This window comes from Gekko japonicus, unplaced genomic scaffold, assembly GCF_001447785.1.
Source record: "Gekko japonicus isolate JY-2015 unplaced genomic scaffold, Gekko_japonicus_V1.1 scaffold29, whole genome shotgun sequence".
NCBI lineage: Eukaryota > Metazoa > Chordata > Lepidosauria > Squamata > Gekkonidae > Gekko > Gekko japonicus.
In genome coordinates, this window is record NW_015172003.1 from 2448420 (window position 1) to 2468523 (window position 20104).

The 20104-nt window shown below is 42.4% G+C and overlaps 1 protein-coding gene across 3 annotated transcripts; it reads left to right on the forward strand.

Annotated features, from left to right (window-relative positions):
- The first annotated feature begins 16814 nt into the window (after positions 1 to 16814).
- SFR1 (SWI5-dependent homologous recombination repair protein 1) lies at positions 16815 to 19627 on the forward strand. 3 transcript variants are annotated; one of them, XM_015420121.1, is made up of 4 exons: positions 16815 to 16889; positions 17565 to 17648; positions 18009 to 18419; positions 19290 to 19627. In XM_015420121.1, the coding sequence occupies exons 2-4, from the start codon at positions 17583 to 17585 to the stop codon at positions 19479 to 19481; spliced, it is 669 nt and encodes a 222-aa protein (XP_015275607.1). In that variant the 5' UTR covers positions 16815 to 16889; positions 17565 to 17582; the 3' UTR covers positions 19482 to 19627. The 3 variants fall into 3 exon arrangements, with proteins under 3 accessions (XP_015275607.1, XP_015275606.1, XP_015275608.1); XM_015420120.1 differs by lacking the exon at positions 16815 to 16889 and having other exon boundaries at positions 17445 to 17648; XM_015420122.1 differs by lacking the exon at positions 16815 to 16889 and having other exon boundaries at positions 17632 to 17648; positions 17984 to 18419.
- Positions 19628 to 20104: the final 477 nt, after the last annotated feature.

Sequence of the window (20104 nt, forward strand, 5' to 3'; positions counted from 1 at the left end):
TGTGTTGTAAGTGTATTTTAAGGGGGGCAGTATGTCAGCAAGCTGCCATTCTGTTTTCTGTGACCTCTGTGTACATATCCTTTCCCTGTTACACCCGGCTTGGCTTCTATCATCCTGTTCCTGCTTTGGAATGCAAAAGATAACTGCTGGAGGTTGTGTGGGGGAGAAGATGCTGTAATGCTTGCCTATTGATTTTCCCAGGACTACTGCACCTGTGTTTTGTCTGATGTTCTGCCTGGTTCTCATGTACTGGGCGCGCAACCGTTTCCTTAGCCCGCCAGCGGGAAAGCTATTCATTGGATCTGTATCTGTTTGAAGTTCCTTTATTATGCTTGACCTAACTGTGTATCCCCAGTTCTAACAAAGAACGTGTTTGAGTATGTCTTCAACGCTTTGAAATAAATTTTGCTTTTCTTTAAAACGTGGATTTATTCTCGATGCTTGGGGATCCAACACCCCTCCTGTATAGAAATATTGATTTCTAAATGTCTCCTGCATTCTCCTGTTCTGTCTTTTGGTAACAGGCTGTGTCTTATTTCCTGTCACAAGCCAAATGGTGGGCCCATGGCCTCAATTGCCTTGCCATAAACCCACATTCTTCACACTTCCATGCTAGAAGCTAGGCCTTACATGAGTGTAGGCACGTAGCCCATGAGGTACCTGGAAAGTAGGTCAATTGATTGCAGGCGTGGCCTCCAAACTTATAACCAACCCTATGTTGCAGCTATGGCAACCAACAATTTGGACACACCTATGTCCACTCGCAGTTGGCTGCCTGGCCACAGCTGATTGTGACTGGAATGGGCCTATAACTGGTCATTCCCAATGGGAGAGAGTTCTGTTCTCTCTGCTGCTCTTGTGTTCCTGTTCCTGTTCGAGAGCTCTCTGCTCCCTGCTTGTTGTTTTATGGCACCTGGAAATGCTGTCCTTTGAAGAGACAAAGGACTGGCTTTGTGAATTGGACCACATGGTTGAGCAAAGATGGATTTTGCCTTCAAAATCCCTTGGACTGTTTGGATATTCCTCAACTTGGTAAATATGTATCTTTTATTGTGTAGTTGAGGCAAACAGCCTAGCCTTTCTTATTTTGTAATCGCGTATAGTTTAATTGCAATGCTCTGTGTTGAATAAAAATCATTCGTGTTTCTAAAATTGTCTTTGATGTTGTACCTGAGTTCCAAGCCTAAAATCCTGTAGCCTAAACACTGACCACATACGCTACTATTGGAGAGTTAAAATATTGTGCATCTCTGGGAAGAGTTGCTAATGTATAAAACCCAGATGCCAGCTAAGAGTCTGAACCTTGCTCTTGGGTTGGACGGGGACTTTAGTTAAAAGAGGTTCTGGTGGCTTATTGTTCTGAATCCAGAGAGGATAGCCTACCTCTGTGGGTTGTTGTTTAATGTATTGTAAAAGTATAGGATTCCCTCTCATTCCTGGACAGGCTTGAGGGGCAGAACCCTATACACCTCCCTTTTATCTTTCCGCCTCACTCCCGGGACCGCCCCCCTCCTCCCCAGCCTGGGCCACGCCCCTCTTTATGTACGGAGACGTCGGTAGGGCGTGTCCGGGGAAGCTGCTGGATCGCCTTGTGCTGGGTGTCTGTTCCCGGCTTGCCCATCTCCACGCCGTCGCTCTGCTCCTCCTTCTGTCGGCTGCTCCTGGGACCCCAGTCTCGCTTCCGGGCCCAACCGGCCGGGAACGTCGATGGGGGATTCGCCCCCATCTCCCCGTCTCCCCTGCTGGGTCGTCGTGCTCTGTCCTCCGGGGTGAGTTGAGCTGTGGGGGTCTTGTCGGGTCTGTCGGGGCTCCCAGGGGGCGGTCCGCCTGGTCCGCGACCCCCAGAGCGGGACAAAGTGAAGTTCTGTTTCTATAATATTAATGATTTTGGTTGTGTTGTTAAATTATAAAATTCTTTCTTCAATAAAAGATCTATGTTTTTTAAAATTACATAATAATACACAATAGTAGACATCCTGAATCAAACCAGTGGTCCATCAGGCCCAGCATCCTATTCTGATAGTGGCCAATAAGAAGCTACACAACCCTACAAACAACAGTCTTCACAGTTCCCTATCATCCCACAATCAGAGGTCCCATTTACCTATCATGGCTAATAGTATTCATGCCCCTGAATAATTTTCTGCCATTATATTTTTGGAGCATTGCTGTATTTTATAAGATCTAACCATAAATATATTTAAAGTAAGTATCCATATGACATATTTCATCTTCAACTGGAACAATGATGTATTACAGGCATGTCCAACTTCGAACAGGTAGTGATCTATTTTTTCCAGCCAAAAGTGCCGGTGATCTACCACCATGAAAATAAAATTTCAAATTAGTTTCAAATTAGATTTTAACCCACTAAAGTTGGGTTCCACTGCCCTGCCCCCCCATTTATAATGCACCTTCGGTCAGGAGACCAAGTGGGGCTGGTGATCTACCTCCGACCCTCCGCGATCTACTGGTAGATCATGATCTACCTGTTGGACATACCTGATGTATTAGATCTAAATAATTATAAGGCTTCTGGTATTATATAGACCTTTTTATGCACCAATTGCAATATTGTAGAGAAAGTATAAGTATGTTTCTGTTTTCTCTGGTGTTTCAACACCAATTTCAATACGAACTGAACCACTAGCCTACTGCCTAAGATATTAAGATTTATAAGGAATATTATTAACCAATCCGACTAATGAAATATGAATTAAATAGTAATATCGGATAGTTCCAATCAGATTAAGTTTCCAATTAGCATATATATTCCCAACTATAAATTTAACACACTGAATCTATAGTTAAGAATTATCAATGATCCATCTCTCTCAAGAACAATGGAATTTATCAATGGTAAGGATTTGAATAAGTCACTTAGAAATCCCCTCCCCGCCCTCTGCACAATATCCAACTTTGATATAAACCCAATCAACACTGTTGAAATTAGAAAAAGTAAAATATTTAATAAAGACCTATTATATTCATTGTTCTCTTTAGGTTTCCCTTTTCCCCATCACCCCTCCACCCCTTCCCTTTTTTTAACATCCCCACGCTTATGAAACAAAACAATAAACTGAGCAAGTTTTAAAAAAGAATTTCTTCCCCTCAACTCCCCCCAACCTCAACTCTTATCTTAAAGAATAACTATATTACCACCTATTATTATAATAACCAACTGTTCCAGACAAAAAGGGTTCTAGGCTTAATAGAAATAAACACTCTTTGGGTTTATCTAACAACAAACTAAGGGAAAATAGTCTCCGAAACCTACAGGGAAATAACCACCTGCAGGAAGAAGGGTTTGAAATCCAAATCTCGGGACCAGTACTCAAGGAGGAAAACAACCCCAAACTATCCTCCTCCCCCAATAATCTTTATAAACATATTCAGCAACATATCGGCAGCTATAAAAATTAAGCTTAAATTAAATTCAAGGAGAGCTTCTCACAGGGATCTTCAGTGGAGTTGTGGAAAAATCAAGTTTCCTTTTTTGAGACTTCTTTGTTAAATCTTGAGAAGGTTCCAAGTTGAGACATTGAAGCAATGCATGTCAGCTATCTAAATCTGACACTATGATAGATGTTCCTTGATGAACGACCACTAACTTGCTAGAAGCTAGAAGCTGACCATCTATAGTGAACACTAGTCTCAGTCAATTTGGCTGTAATGGGTTTCAGCAGATATCGTTTATTAAGAGCTTCTGGAGCCAATTCAGGAAAAACTAAAACTCTTTTTTCTTTATAGGGTAAGTAGCCCTTATCTCTAGCCTCATGTAGAGTTCTTCTTTTTGTACAATCATCCATGAATTCTGCCACTATATCACATGGTCACTTGAAGTGTGGTTTTTTGGACCAAGATAATACACTTTTTAAATAGTGGGCACTATTTCTGCTTCCAAATTAAAGACTGAAGCCAGTCAGATAGCAAGGAAGATTGGGAGTTCTGTAGTGCCTTCTTCTCCTTCATCTATGCCCCAAAATTTTAAACAGCGCTGAAAAGTTTATTCTCAAGGAACGTGATTTTATATTTTGTCCAGGATTCAAAATGTTGTAATTGTTGTATCACTTCCTGGGCAGTAAGCTGTAACCATTGCAGATTCTACCATTTGTGCAACTTCCTGCAACGTTGTTCCAATTTCTTCAAGCTGGTTAGCTAAAAATTTTAGCAGCCCACTGATTTTGTTTAACAACTCGATTTCAAATGCTTTAAAAGAGTCAATTAAATCCTGTTTGGTGAGTACTGCATGTTCCTTGTTGGCTCCGGCAGCCATTTTCGAAACATTGTCAATAGGTAGCCTTGATCCACCCAGTGACCCACTGATTGCTCAATTTTCATAAGAGGTTTGAAAGAAGGGGAGTGAAGGACAGGAGCTCGGGATCTAAGCATCCACCATCACCACCCTCAATGCCACACCCCCTTCTTATCCCTTGATTGTTAAATTTACTCAGGAGTCTTTGGTAAGGCACCTTGTCAATGTTTTTAGAAGTCCATGTATAAAATGCCTACCAAGTCAGATCTGTCTATATGCTCAGAGGCTGGCGAGGCAGAAGAATTCCCCTTATATCCAGATGCCATGCCATTTAGAGCTTTTCAGGTCAAATCCTACCCTTTGAATTGTGCCTGGAAACAAAATAAGAAATGTATTAAGATCTTTCAAAATTGGCAAGATGCATTCATTTAGGTGAATCCCAGTAAATAATCTGGCTGCCATATTCTGATGTTTCCAAATGATCTTCTCAAATCTAACCTGGATGCTACCACAGCATGGATAACTTCATAAAAGCTGTACTTATCCAGAAGCAGTTACAGCAGCCTAAACTAGTAAAAAGCATTTAATACTGCAGCTGCAACCTGGATGAAAGTAACATACCCACTGGAAAGTAAACAAGTTGATCATTTGACCTCTGAACACAGAAGCAAATCAGTCTGAGAGCCAGCTTGGTGTAGTGGTTAAATGCGTGGACTCTAATCTGGGAGAACCGGGTTTGATTCCCCACTCCTCCACTTGCACTTGCTGGATGACCTTGGGCAAGCCATAGTTATGTCAGAGCTGTCCTTGAAAGAGCAGTTTCTGTCAGACCTCTCTCAGCCTCACCTACCTCACAGGGTGTCTGTTGTGGGGAGGGGAAGAGAAGGCATTTGTAAGCCGCTCTGAGACTCCGAGGGAAGGGAAAGGTATAAATCCAATTTCTCTCTTCTTCTCTTCTAATTATGATGTACTCCTAATCACCTAGATTAATGGTAAAAAAGCATGTGCACACTTGTCAAGTTTAGCAGGGACTTAACTAGTTTTGGGTTTAGGAGCTGTCCATGTAAGTCATTGCTATTTGAGTAAAAGATGTTTACATGGCTTGCCAAATTTCCTTTTGGATTGGTTTAACTGCATGATTCCTGGGGATAATTATTATAGTTTTTAAACCTGTACCTGCAGGCACCATGTACTCAATTTTTCTGGTAATGGGCAAGCTGTGCCAAGTTCTAGCAGAGCTTTTACCAGTTCAGAATATTTTTTTTCTTTTTTTACTTTGCAGGAATTTGCTTAATATCACAACACTGATTGCATTGTGGTGCTGGATTTAGATTAACTAATTAGTCTTGCGTACCTTGGTTCTACAGAGACAACACATTCCTAACATTTCTGACAGATCCCTAATGCTCTACGGCTTTTGGTGTACTTTCTGACGCCAGGAAAGACGAAGCTGGGCTGATGAAGGCCCTAAGGGCCAAACCATATGTTCAGGTTTTTAAAGAGTTGGGTCTGGGTTCTTTGGACCCAACTTGGGTTCCTTGCAACCACACAACAGCTACAGGGAATGGCTTTTAAGAATAAACTAGAGCCAAAACATGCTTGGAACACCACCCCAAAGGAGGAAAAGTTCCTGCCTGCCTTCCCCAAGCTGTTTTCTCACACAGAACTTCCCCAAGCTTTTTTCCCACACAGAATTTGTGCGGGGGGGGGGGGCAGAGCTATTTCCCGCTTTTTGCTGCTCCACATGGACAGACCCAGCTCTTTAAAAACCCAAACACTTAGTTTGATCACATCTGGGAAACAAATTATTCCTAGATAAGGACCAAGTGGGCAGCAGTAGTTTATACTCCAAAGTGCAGAAGGGATCATTTTAATGGATGAGGTTTGGGATATTGTGGGTTTTGTCAACATGAAGCAAACAGTTGTGCAATTCATTTTGACTGATAAATGAAAAATTAAGTAATGTCAAGTCCAAATCTCTCTCTCACGCTCTCTTTTTGACAAACTGGACTGGTTAGAATTATGGAATTTATTTTATTTATTTAAATATTTATATTCTGTTTTTCTCCCTGAAGGAACCCTAAAAGGCTTACAACAATAAAATATATAGAAACCAACCAACAAAACAACAACCTACATCTTGAACTGGTCCTGGATTCAGCAGCTTGCTCATTCAAAGGCACAGGCTGTGAACCACAAGGCTAACTAGCAAGATCTCTTTGTCTCTAAAAAAACTTTCCCTAATTCAGCTCATGCCTCTCCCTAATTCACCTCACACCAAGCCAGGCACCTGCAATAAAGGGAAAGGGAAAGCTTGGCAAAAGTGTTAAAGAGCTGGCAAAGATGTCATTCCCAATCGTGTCCTCCTTGCTTTATTAATATGTTTCCTTTAGGACTTCTGCCAGTCAGCGGCTGGGGTGAACCCCCCTCCCCCCCACCCACACATGCTGTGTCACAAGAAGTCAGCATGATGTAGCTCAATAGAATTGCCCCCAAATGCCTTAAGGTTACCTAATGACCTGGATAAAAGTAGCTTGACCAGCTATGAGTTCCTTAACAGCAGCTTGCTGTGCAGAAATCAGGTGAATATCTTTAGTTGCTTCCTTAGCATAACATTAGTATTACAGTTCTGTGTTGTTCTGGTTCCTGCTGTGTCAGAAGAAGGATTTAGGTTTGCCACTTACCATACTGGAGATGATATTTCTTGATTAAGCTGGATTTAGATTTTGTATACTGTTCATCTATCCGAAATGGCCAAGCCCCAATATTTGGGATTTTCAAGATTGCTGGACAGACAAACTTAAATGCATTTAAGTGGATTGTGATCGCTCAGAGCTCTTCCTCATTGTCAATCACCTGGTGGTGAAAGTAGCATGAAGTCATAGAGAAATATTCTGCAGGGATGGTTCTTCAGAAAACAGGACCTCTCTTCTGCCAGGCAGTGGCTGGAATAAAAAAAACCCTTCACACATTTTGTGTTACAAGAAGCCAGAATGATGTAGTGCAACAGAATTGCCCCCAAATGCCTTAAGGTTACCAAATGACCAGGGGGGGGAAATGGCTTGACCAGCTAAATCACAACATCACCCCAAATTCCTTGTAATGTTTTAAACCAAAAACTAATTGTTAAGTTGTTCTGTAGACTCATACCGCTAATAAAAAAGGGTCAACATCACCACAGCTCCTTGAATTGTCTGTATATTTGTCTTTCATGCTCCCTTTCACTTGTACCCATACATGTAATAAAATTCAACCACTTTTAACTGGGACACAGGACAATCAAAAGGGTGCAGACATGGGGAAACCCACAGGTTCATTAAATCTTAACAATTATACTGCCTACTATATTGATGGAAAGAAATTGTTGCAAAAATGGGAAGGAAGGAGGTCTGGAAATAACCTATACTTCATGCAAACCTTATAGGCATTTACTCAAGATTCAAGTTTTGCTGAAATCCGTTACTTAATGCTTTTCTGATTGAAAGTACTCTAGCCCATCACTTTCTTTAAAGAGGCATTTGTTGGAGTAAGCAATGTCTAGCGTACAAAAGAAGAAGACTCTGCAGAGGGCAGCAAAGCTAAGATAGGAAAGTGCGAACTATTTTTATTTACATTATTTATACACCACCTTTCTCACTGAAATTTAAGGTAGGTTAGCACCGTCCTTTCTTTAATGTGTCATTCCTTGTCTGTCTCCAGAAAGCCACTGACAGGTTTCTGTCCTACTCAGAGTAGAGCTCTCTTTCAGCTAGCAATGTAGCAAGGAATCTCTCTCTCCCCTTTCTATTAAGTATGTTAGTTCCTCAATAAAGCTTTCCTTACTCTTTAAACAGTTTGCATGATCACTGCTCAGCACTCATTCTGCCAACAGCATTACTTTCCATACCCATAACTTTTCTGATTAATTCATTTAAAAAGATAATGTAATCTCATGAATTATAACATGCTACAACCAACCAACAGAAGAGCCCAAAATGTAGTTACCAGATTTCGGGAGAACAAATTTGCTAAATTTGGATTCATGCTTCAGAAGACTTTAACAAACTATAATTCACCAGCCAATCTAACGTACCAGAATATTGCTCCTAATTTCAGATACAGTTATAAATTAAGAAATGTAGGGAAATTCATTAGATCTCTATCAGTTCTGTTATCCATTCTGTTCTGTTATGTATCTGTAGTTCTATTAAACATCTGTACGTATTAAGCAGTCTGATGCTTTGAAAATTGCTTTAAAGCTACCATTTAAAAAAGCTTTGGCACCTTTATTAATGCTTTCACATGTACATAATTTACCCCCAAAATCATTTATTTAAGATTACCTTCTTTAATGTAGCCTCAGATGGGCTTAATAAGATGACAATGAGTTTGCATTTCAAAACTGAGTTTCACTTACACAGCAATAGTATGCAGGAGTACGTATATTATAAAGGAAGTTGAGCAATAGCAATAAGCAATGCAGAACCCACACTGGATGTACGCACAGAATGCTGGTAGTGAGCCATTTTTTTTACAATACAGGAAGCCGTGAAGGCATTAATGAAGGGAAAGCAACAAGAGCAAAACTTGGGTAAAAGGACTAAGATATATCCAGGCGGGCAGCCATGTTGGTCTGAAGCAATAGAACAAAGTTAGAGTCCAGTGGCACCTTTAAGACCAACAAAGTTCTATTCAAGGCATGAGCTTTCATGTGCACACACACTTCAGATTGGGGAGGATGTGAAGTGTGCATACACTTGAAAGCTCATACCTTGAATAAATCTTTGTTGGTCTTAAAGGTGCCACTGGACTCTAACTTTGTTCTAATGTTATGGCAAGTGTATTATGCAGCATGATCATTTGTAAGCAGTTGCTTGCCTTGTCAGAGAAAGTCGATTGGTATGTGCTACCAGAGGTCATTTTGGGAGGATCGCGGGGGATCGCAGTTCCCCTGGGTGAGGTACGGGGGCGGGGCACATGACAAAGCCCTGCCCCCTGCTTCTGGCCGCCCCGCTTCCGGCCCTCATTCAGCCAGGAGGAGGCAGGAGAAGAGGGAGGGTAAGTTGCTTCCTCCCTGCCTCTCCCCACCCCTGCCTGCCTGGGGCCAGGGAGGGCCTTCGTGGGGCTTCCTTGCACTCCCGCCGACCTTGCAGGTCCACCGCCGGGACCCTCATGGGGCTCGGCAGTGGAGCTGCAAGGCCGGCGGCGGCCGGGACCGTTGGGGGCGGGGTGTGTGGCCTTATGACACACTTCCGGTGATGTCAGGGGGTGTGGCCTTATGACACACTTCCGGTGATGTCAGGGTGTGTGGCATATGCTAATGAGTTATGCTAATGAGTTCCCCTAGCTCTTTTTCTACGAAACGCACCCTGTGTGTTTCTATAAAGAGACAGGCAAGTAGTAGGGTAGGGGTCGCCAACTCTGGCTTGGAAAATTTCTTGGAGATTTGGGGGTGCAGCAGTGCCTAGAGAAGGCAGAGACTGGTGCAGGGGATGGAGCACAATGGGGATGTGATGCCGCAGAGTCTGCCCTCCAAAGCTGCCATGTCCTCCAGAGAACTGATCTATATAGCATGGAGACCGGCTGTAATTCTGGAACTCCAGGCTCCAACTGGAGGTGAGAAACACTAGATACGAACTAAAAATCAAGTTAACACTGACAGCATGGACATCCTATGAGAGGACAAAGAATCTCTTGAGATGCTTAGTGTTGAGGAATTTTACATGCCTTATAATTATGAGCTTATGTTGGTTTGCCAAATTTTAGAAATTTTGTGTTCCTGCCTGACTCCCCCAACTGTGGATCTGTTCTTTTTGACCTTTGTTCCCTTAACAACATTATCTCAATCAAGGATTGGTGCCACACTATCTTTCAGGCAAGAATTTGACAGTTTGTCATGAAATTAAAAGACGCCTGCTCCTTGGAAGGAAAGTGATGGCGAACCTAAACAGCATGATAAAAAGTAGAGACATCTCTCTGCCAACAAAAGTCCGCATGGTCAAAGCAATGGTATTCCCAGTAGTCATGTATGGCTGCGAGAGTTGGACTATAAGGAAGGCCGAGCGCCGAAGAATAGATTCTTTTGAACTATGGTGCTGGAGAAGACTCTTGAGAGTCCCTTGGACTGCAAGAAGATCAAACCAGTCAATCCTAAAAGAAATCAACCCTGACTGTTCCCTGGAAGGCCAGATAATGAAACTGAAGCTCAAATGCTTTGGCCACCAAATGAGAAGGGAGCACTCACTGGAGAAAACCCTGATGCTGGGAAAGATTGAAGGTCAAAGAAGACGGGGACGGCATGAGATGGTTAGACAGTGTCATAGATGCAACGAACATGAAATTGAGTCAACTTCAGAGGACAGCAGAAGACAGGAGGGCCTGGCGGGACTTGGTCCATGGGGTCGCAAAGAGTCGGACTCGACTGTGCGACTGAACAACAACAAAAAAACTCTTTTTGGAATGTAGAATGTATTCTGAACAGAAGTCTGAGAATTATGTTTGGGAACAGAATTGATGAACTCGCTTTGATATTCTAGAACATGACCTTTTACTTACTTTATCCTATAAAAGAAGGTCTCTGTATCCTGTTCAGAGTGCCTTGCATGATCTGCTCTTGCAGGCATCAGGATAATCATCCTTAATAAAAACCGTAGTATATGATCTGTTAGCCAAAAGCCTTCAGTGAATTTCTTTCCTAGATATGTTCTCGCGGGGGGGGGGGGTGTTGCCTATTCTAGCCTGTAACATTTCCATTTTGCCCTATGGGATTTTATACAGAATGAATGGTTTGTATAGGAAAGCCTCTGCTTCCTGATTCCCCCCCCCCCCAGGAATGTTCTGTGCTTTATGAAAGCCTATACAATTATTAGTCAGTGTTCTTATCATCACACATCTTCTTTGGCAACAGTCCAGTAACAAGTTTGGGCAACAAGGTATAGACTTTCAAATATGTATGAAGTTTTTGTCTTCCAAAAAATTATTATTGACAAGAACCCCACCCTGTAATTGTTAGGGCCAATACAGAGTGATCAACATGTATGTTATCAGTTGGTATTTGAACAAGTACTGTAAGAGTGCTGCTTTGTACTGACACTAGCTTTCCTATATGATTTTGTAAGCCAGTAAGTCTAGGGCCATAATAGAAACTGTCAGGAACCGGCTGAGGCAGGAGTACACCAAGTTGGTGCTCACTGTAGCTTAATGAGCATCCCAGGGAGACCCTTGGAAAATCCTTACCTTGCCCAGTGTCTAGCATTCTGATCAATCCAAGACGCCAACTATTTAACCAAAGTGCCTCCAGCCACTAGCTGAGCCTCTTTATAAATGTGGAAGTTACATAAAAACTTCCAACAAACTTCAGACCAACAGTATTCTATCATACCATTTTGTCCATAATATCCAGTGTGGTTCAATGGAGTTACTATTTATTTACATTATAGTAATTTTATAATTCTGACCAAGGCTACATGGCTGTTTACAAATTATGAAATCTTTTCATAACAAACCATGTCAGCTGGCAAAAACACAATGGTAGGCCCAGACTGTGATGGGAAAGTATGAAGAAATTTCTGCAACAGCTATAAACTGCGTGTATGCCCCAGGCTATAAGAATATGCTGACTAAAAAGTATACTTTTGTATGTTATATAAATCATAATGTGGCTTTCAACTGGATTAATTGATAACATAAGAGGTGAATTATTTGACAGTTACACTGGGACTTGCTTCCTGCTAGTAAAAGTCACAACAAGAGTATGTACCGATAAAAATTTGTTCTACCTTTCTTGGCTTTATTGCAGTTTTAAGCTGATTACAGATCCCTTAGGGAAGCTGCTATGAAGGTCATCTTGAGCCCCATCATTCAAATAGTTATTCATACTCTGTTATGAATGTCCCCACGTTATAGATATTTATCCTTTACAATGCTGAAACACTGGAATGAAAATTTAATGAATGAATGAGATCAGACAATAAACATATTACAGGCAGGTTTTGGAATGAATTCCTGTCTCATTAAACTGGTATAAAGACAAAGAAGCGCTCAACTTAAGTTAAGTAACAATTTTGAGAACCTGGTTCATTTCGTTCTAGACAAAGAAAAACAAAAATGAGATCAACTGTTTCTTCTGCCCCCAAAACCAATAAAAAATGCAACAGAATTCTCACTGAAAACTGTGATATTTACAAATCCTTGCGACAGGCAGAGTGCTGAAATGCACCCAGAGACATGGCAGCCAATCAGAGCAGTGTTCAGCATCAACCAATAGGAGCAGCACTGGGAAAAGTTGTGATGAGGGAAGGTGTTAATGAGATATTGGTGTGGGTTGAGAATGAAGCATTAGTCAAACTGAAGCATTACCCTAACTAAATCAAAGCTCAGACGAGATACTAGATCTGCGCCCCTGCCTAAGTGTACAGAGGTCTTACAGCAGACTTTTGTTGGGCCTGCCACATATCTTAGTTACACATAAAAGATAGGGGATTGCAGTTAGTATAGCAATCATCATTGGAATTTACATATCTTAGGCCCTGTTCATACGAGGCGTTTTGGGCCGGGAGGGGGACGGAACGGGGGCGGAGCAAACGGGCCCGATCCCACGGCAACATCTGGGAATCATTGCCTGCCCGTCCCCGATCCGTCCCTACTGCTGAAAACGTGCACTAAAAAAGAACCACCTACCTAGGTGGTTGTTTCCAGTAGAGCGCCGCAAGCCGGACTGTGGGATCGGCCGGTGCGTCCTTGCGCCACCGCATCCCGGCCCCCAGCCGTACTGCGCATGCTCGAGCATGCGCAGTTTGACAGCCTCCCCCTCCCATCCGACTCTTCCTCCCCGGCATCTGATCGTGCCGGGGAGCGCTGCGCTGTGGCACAGGGGATCCGTGGGATCCCGCCACGGCGTCTCAACGTTGGTGCGGCTCAGATTAGCCGCAGTTCAGCCGTCCTTTTCCCTGCCGTGTGGCAGGGACCAAAGTTACATCAGAGTGCTGTGTTGAAGGGAACCTCCACATTCAGAGCCACTAATCCTCTGAATCCCAGAGCCAGGAGGCAACATCAGAGGAAGGCCTCTGCCTCTATGCCCTGTTGTTGGCTGTCCAGAGGAACTGGTTGGCTGCTGTGTGAGGCAGGATGCTGGACTAGATGGACCACTGGTCTGATCCAGCAGGGCTCTTCTTATGTTCTTATGTGTTATAACCCTACCTGAGAGAAGGTTTTCCTGAAGCATATAGTTGTGTAAAAGCTAACTTCCCACAGCTTGTGGTTTTTAAGTGACAATATTTACCTTGATGACGTGTGTGCCCCACCCCCCGAAATAAACTTTTGTTCTTGTTCACTTTAAAAAGGAAATCATTTCATGCCTATCAGTTTTATCCAGGCTTGGCTGGGGGTTATACTCAGGCCCAGCTCCTATTCCCTTAAACCCATTTTCTGTTTCTAAGTTCCCACTGGAAACCACAGTGCAGTGGTCTAGGTGGTAAATAGGATCATGACAGGATGGGAAAATCCTGTTTTTTAAAAAAATGTTTTTTATTTGTTTTTAAATCATCATTAACAACAACGTACATCAAAAGCATTAAACAAGCAACAACAAGTGATAAGGATCAAGTCGCATCAAAAGCCTAGTATGTAACAGTAAAAACTATTTTAACTATTTGAACATTTATCAACCAATAAGAAAAGGTAAGAAGTGCTGGTAATTATGCTACCTCTGTCAGTAAGGCAAGTATGAGGACTAGATTAGATCTGGATCTTAGATGTAGAAGATTTTGTATGTATCTCAGTGTGTACAGTAGAGAGCTAGAAGAAAAGCCTAGAAGAGTAAGTAGTGTTAGTGGGAAGAAGTTCAGCATCTGTCATGTACTGCAGCCATGGAAACCATGTGCGTACAAACCTACAGTAGGTCATGGTGGTGCCCGATCGTTGTCTTTGAAGTGAGTAAAATATTTTGCACATAATAAACTGATCCCATACTTTATGTCTGCACTAGGAAAAAGGCCCGTTGTGAAAATAAATACAACGGCCTCTAGAAAGAGGCTCTGGGCGGGCGCCCCAGCCTTGGACACACAGTGTCAATTTGCTGTGGTGACTTCAGCAGGGTATAATGACACTGAGTACACCATTTTCTCCAGAAGAACTGATCTCTGCTACCTAAAGAACAATTGTAATTTTGAGTGATCTCCAGCCTTCACCTGGAGATTGGCAACAATGGTTCCCTAGAAGGGTATAGTTAGTTTGGAGGGTGGAGTCTATGGCTTTGTACATGTCCGAGGTCCCACGCCTCCTGAAACCTCACCCTCTCCAGGCTCCATGCCTCACATCTCCAGGAATTTCCCACCTGGAGTTGGCAATCCTATCTCCTTCCCAGCCAATCCTCAACCTACCTTTATTTCCCCCTCACTCTTCAGCTTTCCACCTCCCACACACCTGCAGCCTCTCCCGTGCTCTGAAGCCCTGACTGCTACATCACATTGGCTGTCATACGGGGGCCACCTCAGCAGCATATAAGGATACAGAGCCCACCATTTTCTCCAGGGGAACTGATCTCTGCCATCTGGAAAGCAGTTGTAATCCTGAGGGATCTCCAGCCATCACCTAAAGATTGGACACATTTTACCTCATAACAAAAAGCTGTTTAGAATGTTAGAGGCAAAAGCCAATCAAGTCGCATATGCGAATAACCTCTGTGTTCTGACTGGCTATGGGGGGGAGAGGAACAGCAAAATGTTTAGAATGTTGGAGGCAGGACTCAGGCAAAGCAGCCAGTGGATAGGGAGATCCTCTGAATGACAGATCAGAGAGCGAACTGATTTTGGAGCGTGTGGAATGTTTTAGAGAAGTGCCACCACCATTCGGCTTTTATTTATAAGGGAGATATGGTCAGCGTCGGAGATGTCTGTTCCTTTAGAAATCTATCATACCCCATAACATCCTGCCTGGCTTTGCTCAAATGAAACACCTGAAACACTTTTAATGGTTGTATGCATGTATGCATGTGTGCGTGTGCATCTATCTCTCTATATTGATTGACTGCTAGGGAGTTAGTTGTCCACCAAACTTTCTTGTAAAAGTTTTGCTCAATAGAGGATCTTTTCTCCCATGCCCAAGCAGCAGCACTGATGGTTGCTCCTGTCCAGAGAAGCTGACCTGGATTACCTGGAGCAAGGAAACAAATAATCACCCGGGTCTTCAAATGTGGTAGGTTAGTGACTATGATGATTCTCAATCCTTTGTTGACCTAAAAGACACTTTTTTGTTGATCTAAAATACACTCTTTTCACTAATGTTTTACTCAGCACTGTTGACCCATCTTAAGAGTAATATCATGAATGCTAGGCATCATAGTTTACAAATATTGACAAAGATAAATAATTATTTAGACCCCAGCCATCAAGAGGGCAGAGAATCTATTTATTTATTTATTTGATTGGATTTCTATCTCGCCCTCCCCGCGAACGGGCTCAGGGCGGCTGAGAATCTAGAAATCAATCATATGAGAAAAGTTTGATGGAACAAGGTGGCATGGAAATGTGCTGGTAATTGATTATTAAAGGTGGTCAGGGGGGAAACGTCCTGCCCACTAAAGACAGGAATAATAACTGGCTTCCTTGATGGTCTCCCATCCAAGTACTAAACAGGGCTGACCATGCTTAGTGAAAAGTATGCAGGCGGAGAGTGATTTCAGCTAAGCATACCTTTATTTAGTTAAGAACAAAGACAACTGACCGGCTCGCAGGCCGGTTTATATTCATTCAGAAAACCCGCCACCAAACTCATCTAAACACACCCCCTACTCCCGATAGGCTATTTACAGAAACCGAGAGACCCATTGGCCTCCCGGCTTGGGACCTAGCCCTTTCATCGGGCCGGCTAGGATCCTACGGACCCATTGTCTTTAGACTTGAAGCTATTGAGGAATTGTGCCTGGCCAGCCCGGGCAAGTCCGGGCATGTCAGGCTGAATACATTACACTTAGCTTCTGAGGTCGGACTAACACCAATCCGCGCAATTTAAGTGTTTCCGTTTCAGTCGGTCTTTCCTCGAATTAACTCAGGGTGGTCCAGCTGGCTCTCTCCTTTCCTTCTGTCCTCACTGTGTGAAGAATGAGACACTCGCTAGCCCCATGCTGGTTCTCTACTCCAACGCCCTGCTGAGCCACGGTTACTCCTCTCTCCCCATTCAGAACTGACTATATACCTTGACGTCGGGAATATGTGAAGTTTCCCGTCATTTTAAATAACGTTTAAAATAGCCACAAAGAGGAGGTATGTAATTCTTGACCCAAACTCCAGGTGCCCCTATATATTCCATTCCACCAACGAGGGAAAGGACACTCATATTTGTTGCACGCGCACTTTTATTTATTAAAATACACACGGCTGCCTTTACAGTTCTTTCGCTTGAGCGCCCATCCCGTCTACTGGGAGATTGCTTTCGCTCAGAGAGGTCTACCCGCTCGTCCTTCCATACCTCTGAGCGACAGTTCTTCGCGCCCACCGCCAGTTCCAAGGCCAGGACGCAAGCGCATAGGGGCGCACGTAAGAGATCGCGAGAAGAGACTTCGCTGGAGGCGTTTGCACCCTCTCCCCTCCAAGCGGGGTTTTGAAACAGTTCTGTTTCGTGGCGCCGCTGAGGGGTGGGTACTCGAGCGAGCGGAAGAGTAAGTTGCGCCACGACCGTTGGACGAAGGGTGGGCTTCGAGTTCCTCTTGTGGCTCTTTGTGAATCCATCAGTGGACGCAGGTTTTCGCGCCTGCCCTTTTAATCCCTGACTAATTTCGTAATGCTGAGAAAGGCTCCGGGGAGTTTTGGCCGAATACGTTTCACAACATGAGTGGTGGGATTGGCGTCCGTATTCACGTCAGTAGTGGGCGGCAGTAATCGGCGATTCCTCCTCACTTCCACATCCCAAAGAATGTCCATTAGTTGGAGCACTTTTGCTAACTCATTTCCTTTAGTCCTTTAAGAACAGCCTTAAAGGAAGAGACGTTATCACAGACCAACCTACCTTACAGGGGTGTTTGGAGAACAAAATGTACGTTCAAAATGTACATTCCCTATGCTCCTTTGAAGGAAAGTAGGATAAAAATGTGATTGCCCAGCACTGGTTCAGGTCAAATACCCTCAAAATACGGTAACATGTTTTATTGTAGGTAATGCACACATTAAATTACATAGTTGTCACCTATATGACTCAGCTAATGAGGTCTGTTAAGTTCTGGACTTGCCATGCTGAAAAACCGAAGGCTATTCATAATCAAAGGGACCTAGACTGCTGAATGGGAGCTCTTTTATTAATATTCAGCATATTTATAGATTTCATTTTATCTGTACAGAAAATTAGTCCACTCAAAATGGAAGCACCTTTAGTAAATAACCCTACATCTGAGCCTCCGAGCACCTCTAGCTCAGGAAAACAGGTATGTAAACTTAATATATCTCATTTAATGGCCAGTTATTCCTTATGTGTTCCTAAACCAGATTTATGTAGAATCACCTAATCTTTGAAAATACTATCATAAGAAACATAAACGTCAGTAAGTTTTGCCCCCAAATCGTCTATAGACTTAAAACAATTCTTGTTTCTGTCTACTAATGTGACACAAAAATGTGAAAATGCTGTGTGTGTAACTGAAGTTCTGCATTCTAGTGGGGAATAAACACTTTAAGTATGCTAAAGCTTTCTACAAATAGTTTGCTTTTTTGTTGTAGCACAACATAGTTTACTAGTTAAAACAGCTAACTTTTAAAAAAGTATGACTTTGTCATATTCATTTTAGCCAATGAGTGCAACCCTTCGAGAAAGGTTGAAGAAAGCAAGACGGTCCTTTAATTCAACTTTCACTGTAGCAAAGCGTCTTAAAATTAGTGATGAAAATGACTGTGTTACTTATGAAGATATGACTTTATCTAAAAAAGAACCGTGTTCCACATCACAATATGAAGACAAACACTCAGAAAAAGTGGCTGACAAAATTATGTGTATGAAAAGTGATTTGCAAGACAGAGAGCTTTGTGAGTCTGAATATAGTAGATACAGTAAAACTGGACAGAATTCTCTGCAAGTTTTGTCAGAAACTAATTGCAGTCAGTCAGAACTACTGGAGAAGAAGATGGAATTGGTAAAGCAGATTCGGGAAAAGGAGGAACTTCTTCGAAGACTTAAACTGGTCAAGATGTACAGATCAAAGGTGAGATAACAGCTTTGCTGTGATTGAAATTCACATTTTTAATTGAAATGTATTTTAAATAAATGCTTGTATGGATATTTTAGTCTCAGTGATTCTAGTGCATTTAGAAAAGTCAGTACTGCAAGAAAATGTAAATAATCATGTTCAAACCAATGTGTTAATGAATTCATTCATCTTTATATTATTCAAGAGTGCATTAGTGTAAGTACTGCACCAGTCCAAATGCTAATACACTGCACAATAATTAATTATAGACAATGTATTATAGACATGCAGGATGTAGGTACGAACTCTGATATGGAAAACTTTTTCAAAGACATAATATTGGTGTCTGTTGTCCACTGTCTGACAGATGAGTCTGTCCTTCAGCAATATTTGTGCCTCTGGTCATGGTGGTAAACTAATCTAGAAATAAGCTGAAGATTGCTCTTGTGTAGCACTTCTATTTAATATTTTGTTTCTTTTCTTGTTCCCTGAACAAAAATTATGTCCCTTACTTAAAAATCTGTAAAATTCTATGTTTTTTGCTGGTTCTGTATAAATGGTCGCAAGTCTATTGATCTGCTTCAAAGCTATACTATTTTTGATAGTAAAGGGAAACCAATGTGACAGATACTAGTATTTCTATTAGTCATTCATTTACCTGGGTTGAGGTGGACTATGCTTAAACTTTTGGGGGAGGGGGGGAGGGGGAGGAGGAAATTCTAGCAGTCATGATGGTTTACACTTACTGATGTTTTCTTTTTAAAAATGAATTCTAGAATTTTCTGTTTTCTTCAAGAATTTGTGACTCGGCTTATGTTCTACTAGGGTTATATATGGTCTATCTCTAATTCTATCATTTTCTAGTTATTATTTTCTGTGTTTCAGAATAACCCGACAGAACTGCAGTCGCTGATAGCAAAATGGCGAGGAAGTTCCCAAATAATGCTCTATGAGCTACAGTCTGTGTTGTCTACAGACGGCAAGAAATTAAGTATTACAGAGCTGATAAACAATTTTGGACTAGATGACCAACTGCTACATTATATCAGAACAGAAGAATATTTTACAGATGCATAACTACAAGCAACTTATCTAACATCCCCCCAAAACAATTTGAAGGTTTACATCCGGTTTTTGTGCTACATAACTGGGCTAGTAAAGAAGCTGTGTGATTGTATGTAGCGAAGGCTAATCCTTTTGTTTATGTGGTAAAAATGTTTTAAAATGGGGAAAAAGAAACTGGCTCTATTGTGGTAGATTTCATTCTTTCTGTTGGTTATAATTGTGCTGTGTTGCTTACTGTGAAATGAAAAACTTGCATATTTTTATTTAGTGTAAAATATATACAGTATTGAATGCAGTGCTGTTTTCATTCTTTGTGACACATAGGGATTTCATACTCTGTAAATACTTGTAATTTTCAATGTGGGGTTTCCTTTCCTGTTCAAGCAGAGCCATCTGGACACTGAATATGTATTCAATATATACAAGAAAGGGGACCCGCGAAAATTGTGGGGGGGAGGAGCGGGGGAACTCCACTTACAGCAGGGGTGGAGGAAGAAGCAGGTAAGCTTCCCCCCCATCCCGTCGGTTCCCCCGTCTCCATCCCCCCTCAACTACCACCCCCCAGCTCGCTGGCCCCCCCAGTCTCTCTCCCCTCCCCGTTCTCTCCCCCCCAATCTCTCTCTTCCCCCCCCGTT